Source organism: Merops nubicus, unplaced genomic scaffold, assembly GCF_000691845.1.
Source record: "Merops nubicus isolate BGI_N331 unplaced genomic scaffold, ASM69184v1 scaffold40853, whole genome shotgun sequence".
In the NCBI taxonomy this organism is placed as follows: domain Eukaryota; kingdom Metazoa; phylum Chordata; class Aves; order Coraciiformes; family Meropidae; genus Merops; species Merops nubicus.
In genome coordinates, this window is record NW_008602027.1 from 54,620 (window position 1) to 61,904 (window position 7,285).

The 7,285-nt window shown below is 41.3% G+C and overlaps 1 protein-coding gene across 1 annotated transcript in view; it reads left to right on the top strand.

Annotated features, from left to right (window-relative positions):
* The window catches only part of TRIO (trio Rho guanine nucleotide exchange factor), a gene marked incomplete at its 5' end in the record, with an annotated part of 66,796 nt that overhangs the window by 51,357 nt on the left and 8,154 nt on the right, over positions 1-7,285 (top strand). Inside the window, 6 exon segments of the mRNA XM_008938171.1 lie at positions 3-518; positions 521-597; positions 4,694-4,941; positions 5,701-5,839; positions 6,192-6,219; positions 7,088-7,250. Coding sequence (XP_008936419.1) covers positions 3-518; positions 521-597; positions 4,694-4,941; positions 5,701-5,839; positions 6,192-6,219; positions 7,088-7,250 — 1,171 coding nt within the window.

Here is a 7,285-nt window from a genome sequence, read left to right on the forward strand (position 1 = left end):
CCATTCCCCAGTCCTGGTCTCCTCTGCAGCCTCGGCCCAAGCAGAGGGGGACAAGATGTCAGGTATGTCCATTCACAATCTCTCCCTGCCACACTACAACACCTCCTTAGAAACTGGCCCGAGCCAGCCAGACAGGCACCCTCCCAGTGCAGAACCGGACGGTCCCCAGAGAGAAGCCGAGCAGATTCCCAAGATGAAAGTCATGGAAAGTCCCAGGAAGACAGCGGGAAACGTTTCTGGCTCAGGTGATGGAGCCCAGAAAGACTCGCGTGGGAGCTCAGAGGACAGTCGATCAAGAAACAGCATAGGATCACTGATGCTTGGGAAGCCAAGGCCAGGAGCCATCTCACCAATGAACTCTCCTCTCTCCACGACTTTCCCTTCTCCCTTTGGCAAAGAAACCTTTCCACCCAGCAGCCCCCTGCAGAAGGGCTCCTTTTGGAGCTCCATCCCAGCATCCCCTGCCAGCCGCCCTGGCTCCTTCACTTTCCCTGGGGACAGTGACTCCCTCCAGCGGCAGGGCCCAAGGACACAGACCGCATGAGCACATGCTCCTCGACCAGCGAGCAGTCAGTTCACTCCACCCAGAGTAACGGGGTAAGAGCGGAGCACCTCTGTCCTGCGAGCTCTTCTAAAACCTTCCCATGCTCCCTTCCTGTGCGTTACCACCACTCTCCGTACTAACTTCTGGCTCTCCAGTGCTCTACTGCTCTGAAATAATCAACTGTTTGAATATCTTCTGCACTTTAAAAAAACAAAACTGTCTGCCACTCTTGTGTATGTATGCATAGAAACGTGGCTATGGATACAGACACAAAAGCAACTGCTAACCTGCAATTTCTGCCTCTGCTGAAAACATAAATCACTAAGCTGATACTTACTAACTTGCTCTCCTTGCTTTTTTCGTCTCTAATTTGAAGGCACCTAATTAACATGCTGGATTGAGGCAGCCAGAGCACCTTGGGGTATGCATTTCAGCCAGCACTTAAATCTGACTTCGAGATTTTGGCAGGTTGCCTTGGGGCTTTTTTCCCTTTCTTTCACGCACAAATCCGCCACCATTGTCCTGTTGAGCTTTAACTTCGTGGAGACATCTACAGTATGTTCCCTGAGCTGCTCGATTTTTATTTTTTATTAATTTATTATTTCCCCCCTCTCCTTTCAGCTTTAGTTGGTGTACAACATTCTCTTTTTAAATCCTGTGTCTGATCAAGGAAGCTTCATGCAATCCACTCAAAGCAGGCCAACAAAACATAGCTAAAATAATCCTCCTTCTACTACAACCAAATCAAATAGTGGCTCCACTTGTCTTTTCTGCTTTATAAGAAGATCCGGTTTAGGACATCTGGAGATTCCACCTCTTAGCATGCACTTGGTGTGCTTGAGCGGAAAGCCGGGGTGTCAACAGAATCCACATTCTCCGTAAAACCCTCCGCCAGGAAATGCAGCACAGCAATCACAGGGGCATGTGGAAACATAAAGCAAAAATGTCAAGGCACTTGCCATGGATGTGGTAGGCAGGCTGTGGTGCCTTTCTTTTTAGACTCGTGTTTTATTTTTCTCTCACTAAGTGTTGTGTTCATGAATGTTTGGGTTTCCACTCTCTCACAAATCGTATGCGATACCAATTTTGCAATCACCTAACTTGCCAACCTTTTTTAAATGCATGCGTTCCTTTATAGAACTGTTTAACCTACAGAGCTTTCTTGACTTCTTAGTTCTTACACTTTTATAATAGTTTCAGAAGAAAAAAATTATGCTTCGCATGTACCGTATTTTTATCCCAATCTTTCTTCAGCTTTTCCTTTGGTTTAGCTCTGTCTTTTGTTTATCTTTAGTCTAGCAAAATGTGATGATAATATAATATCTGGGATAATTTGAGTATTTCACAATTACTGTATGTGAATCAAGATGGTGGTACATTTTATATACGGAGAAAACTTGCATAGCATTAATTGATATTGTTCCATTAAAAAAAGAAAAAGGGATAGACCGAGAATGGCACTGAGTTTTCAGGACATTTCAGTTTTGGTACTATCTCAGCAAAGACACCATTGCCTGCTTTCATCTTACTGTAAAACACAGTACCTGAATGCATGCCTTCTGCTTCACAACTATTCCTTTTAGTTTGAGATTGGTCATAATTCTTTATAAATAAACATCATTTCTAGACCATACGTTAGCAGAATTTCACACCACATTTAACAGGCTAGAGAAAATGGGTTAAGAAAGTTTATTTTGATTTAACCATTTCTGTGTGTATTTGTATGCACATACGGTTACAGCTGGTTACTTACAGGAAAGTTACTTCCAAGAAGAAGAAAGATTAATTGGTTTTCCTAGTTATTTCAGGAATATGGGAGGAATCTTTTGTATTTTGACTGTAAATCCTCCTCCAGTCCCCTAACTGAGGTCAGTGATTACCAGCAGAATTTGCAGTCAAAAAACATTAACTGGGCAAGAATAATTACTTCCTTGCAAGGCAAAAGAAAAGGCTGTCTTTCTGTGGTAAGAATAACTTCTGATATAACCCCATTCACAAGGATGTTTGTCACTTACTAGTTACCAGACACTTGTTTATTTAGCAGATATATCTATACTCGTTGAAGACGAGAAATATTCAGAATTTAATATGATCCTTCAGGGCTTGACTATGAAAAAGATATTATGTTACAGAAAGGTCAGTCCTGCAGTCACACAGATTCTGCTGTATGCTAAGAGAAAGTATTTTCAGGAGTAGTGTGTGGGGTAAGGTTTGGGACTTAGGTCAATTTTGCAGCTTCAGCCTTCTCTTCATCCTCCCTATAAGATTAACAGGAGTTAACAAAAGCAGCTTTCTCTGAATATGGTTGTTTTTCATCTAGCTAAAAGAATCTAGCATGTTGTAATCTTAATTTAAACAATGACTGAAAACGAGACCAATTTTTTTTTGGATCTACTATTCCTAGCTTACCTGAATCATGGAAAGGGTTCACTGATACAAAAGACCATGCAGGCAGTCCTCCAAGCCAGACAAAATTAGTTCTTCCACTGGAATCAATATAAGTATCCTTTAGTAGATCAACAATCCAGGATGAGATCTTTCTCTCTGTGGTAGCATTAGCTGCATCATCCTAATAGGGGTAAAAAGACAGAATGAACCACCCACAGCTGAACATGCTATGAATGAATAGTCTGAGACTTCCCTTCCAAATGCCTTGGTTTCTCTGCCAAAGCACTCATGGAGAAGCACAGGCACTGAGAGATGGAGGGACCTGTTCAAAGCCTTTAGCAGATTGAAAGAGAATGTGGTTTTCAGGGCTTCCACGTTTCAGTGTACCATGCTCTTCACTGACTCCTTTTCCATCCCCTCAATGCTAAGGGGAGAAATATTTGACAGTTTTGAGGAAAAAGGTGACACTGCTTTAATCCTGCATGCCAAGCTTTCCACTCTCTGGTAGCACATAGGTGGTGCTAACACGTGTTTATGCTATAGAAACAATAGTAGTCTCCAGTTACAGCTGGGTGCTCATTTACTACTTCAAGTCAGCTACTAGTCACTACTCAGAAGTAGTGAGCCCTCACTGGTAGTGGTCTGAAGCAGTTTGAAGTGAGAACAGAGACAAAGCCAGGCACACAGACATGCACACCTCATGCCACATCATTAGTAGTCATCCATTTTGGTTTTAACTTGCTTCAAGAAGTAAATAACTTATTTCAGGCAATAAGTTGCATAGTCACATTTATGTTTATTAAGCCTCATGTAAGAAGTGCATGCAAATGGACAAAAGTAGTCTAACTTTTAAAAAAATAATAACTTCCAGTGGATTCAGGGCTAGGAGAAGTTTTATTGCTCTGAAAAGTAGTATGACTTTTAATATACCCCTGGTCAGCCATCATTAGATTTCTGTAAATGCCCAGTGGCGAAACAAACAATGTTTGTGAACACTAACTGAAAGTGTTTGATAAAGAGGTGACAACACTCAGCTACCATAGTCATTGATCAGTTAGAAGTGAGATTTCCAGCTTTGTTCTGATAGTTCAGTGGGCCTACTTTACCTGAGAAGTGAGTGGTTTCTTATTTCAGTAATTTCCTTCATCCTGTGTGCTCAAAGGAATGAACGTGATCATACTGATTGAACCAGGGACAAGCCTTGTGGTTTTGAGACACACTGTTAAAAGCCCATTTTATTGTTTTGTACCTTGTCATGTTTTGTGTGCAGAAGGCTGGTATCCGAGAGCTGACAAATAGTGCTAGGAAAGACTATATGTATTTTTCATTTTTGGAATTTCCAGTGCTTATGAGGTAATAGTATGATTTTGAAACTGCACGTAGAAGGTGATGAAAAACTGTCCTGTGTGCTGTACTGTTGTTTTGTTGCCTGATAAAGATGAGAGATGTCTGAGTTTGAAGGGAAAACCAGCTCAGATCTGTGTCTAAACTGTTAGTTAAAGGAAGTAATCTTGAGTAAAAGTGAATATTTCTGCAGCAGCTGTACATGAGTTTATTCAAAAATCAAACAAATTTGCACAAGTTGAATAGGAAAAGGCAGCTTTAAAAGAGAAATTGTAGCTCTTTTGTTTGACTACTTAGCTTAAATTATGTGGATTATGCAGGTAATGTAGCAGGCCAAGAACAGCCTGTCTTCTTCATGAACTTTAAACTTGGTTCTTTTTTTCCTCCCCTCTTTCCGCTTCCAACTGACACTTGCAGAGTGAAAGTAGCAGCAGTAGCAATATCTCCACCATGCTGGTGACACACGATTACACGGCAGTGAAGGAGGATGAGATAAATGTCTACCAAGGAGAGGTCGTGCAGATTCTAGCCAGCAACCAACAGAACATGTTTTTGGTGTTCAGAGCCGCCACTGATCAGTGCCCCGCAGCCGAGGGCTGGATTCCCGGCTATGTCTTGGGGCATACCAGTGCAGTCATCATTGACAACCCTGATGGAACCATCAAGTGAGTGCCTGGGTGTGTGAAAAGGGGAGGAGGAAACAAAACTTCCAATTTAGACGAGGCTTTGAGCCTCTTAAACATAAAGTTGATGGTATCTTTGAGAAATAAATTAACATCCAGCAGAATGAGTACTTGAGAGGTCTCTCAGCAAACTTCAAAATACAGGCTAGTAAGAAAGAGTACAGAAGCACATATTCTTTATTAAAAAGCTGTAGTAGTGTATTCTTCTAGTTGTGTAGCCTGATAACTCGTTCATGTAACTAGATATCGTCGTTTAGGAAAACAGTCAGTTTGTTGCAAGTGAAACAAGATTTCAGAGTTCCTAAATCTCTACTTTGAGCCAAAAAACCTTTACAAAATTACTGGTTATGCTAGGAAGATCTCTCTCCAATCTGCAATGGAAGAAATTATAACAAAGTTCTTAGCACTAAGGCTTTGTGTAAAATTAATATAGGCTGTACTTGATACAGATATCATAAGGATCACTGCTCAGTTTGATCAACAGTTTGTGTTTTCATATAGAAAGTTTACTGTTCAAGCAATGGTTTCAGGAAATACTGAACTCCAGACTAAGCTTACTAGCTTGCTTACAGTTTCAACCACGGGTAGCATCTCTTCCGGAGTACTTCCATTTCAGTGTACTTTAATATAAGGAAATAACATTCTGACATACTTTCCCAATGCCATTTGAAACTAGAGAGTATAACACATAACCTGGAGTTGAAAAAAATTGATCAAAGTGTGATGTTCTGCTCTATTCAGGAAGTCAACATCTTGGCACACAGCACTCCGTTTAAGGAAGAAATCTGAGAAAAAAGATAAAGACGGCAAAAGGGAAGGCAAGCTAGAAAACGGTTACCGCAAAGCCCGAGAAGGACTTGCCAACAAGGTTTCTGTAAAGGTGAGTGCTGCAACCATGTAGTCGTTTGCAAAAGAAGTTGTGCTGGGATTTCTTTAAAAGTAGCATCTGTCCGAATTTCACATGAAGGCATTAAAGGCTACAGTGGTTTTAATGGACAGTGTGTGCCAAATCTGAAAATGGGAAGGTACAAACTTGGAGCCTGCAGGTGTGATACAGCCTAAGGATACTGCCAAGAGAGTATGGGTTTCAGCTGAGACTATGAGACCCAAGATATTTCTCAGACCTTTGTGGGTGCAGCTAATTGCAACCCATCGCTGTGCTTTGTTTTCTGCCATTCTTTAAGTTATTGTAAGGCTATCAGGACATTAATTCTTTCATTTCTCCTTTCCAGCTTCTCAACCCAAATTACATTTATGATGGTAAGTTGCTTTAACTTTTAAAAATTGTAATAAATATAGTCTGATTTAAACATTATTCACCTTGTTTAAATTTGCTTGATATGAATTATGTCAGGAACTGAACGTTTCCTATCAAAGTATACATAAGTATACTTTTGGATAAGGAGACAGTTAATGAAATACATCTTGTTTATTTTCTAAAATGCAAGGGATACATTTTATTCACAAGTCCAAAACAACATAAAACACTAGGACCATATGATATGTTCTATACAGAGACTGTATGGAAGTTGGGCCTTGCTGAATTTGCAGAATAGCAAGGCCAGGAGTTGGAGCTGCTTCATTTTTTTAACCTTGCACCCCGAGGAACATTCAAGGCCTGTCTAGTGCAGAGGCCGATCAGGACAAAGATAGTGGCCCTCTGAGGTCAGAGCCAAACTAGGCTTTTAGCTTAATACACAAAACCAAACCTGTAGAGTTTCACTCAAAAGAGAAAGCCTCTACAGTGCCTCAGTGGATGAGTGAGGTGGTTTGTGTTCCCTTTTGCAAACTTAGCTGGATAGCCAGCTGAGCATGTCCTTAAATACTTTTCACAGTAGAGTTCCCTCAGCTTGCTATAAGCAGGGTGTTTGGTTCGCCATGGTAGGCTTCCATGTTATCTGTGGCATAGCAGTAGTGTTGTGTCCAAGTTCACATGGAGAAAAATTCACCAGCTCTGCAGAGCCCCAGCAAGCAGCCTATCTTGTGCTCCAAGGGTAGACAGATAGATACACTGTGGGAATTTCAAGTACCGTACTAACTTGTGTAATAGAAAAGTGACTGTGCAAGGAATAGAAAAGCACATTTATTAACTTCAGTTGACCTAATGCCATTGATTTTCTTTTTCCAGTTCCCCCCGAGTTTATAATACCATTGAGTGAGGTAACATGTGAGACAGGAGAGACCATCGTGCTTAGGTGTAAAGTCTGTGGTCGCCCCAAGGCTTCAGTTACTTGGAAGGGTCCTGACCATAACACACTGAGCAATGACGGTCACCACAGCATTTCATACAGGTACAGCGACTTGCGCCACCTTCAGCAGGCAATGT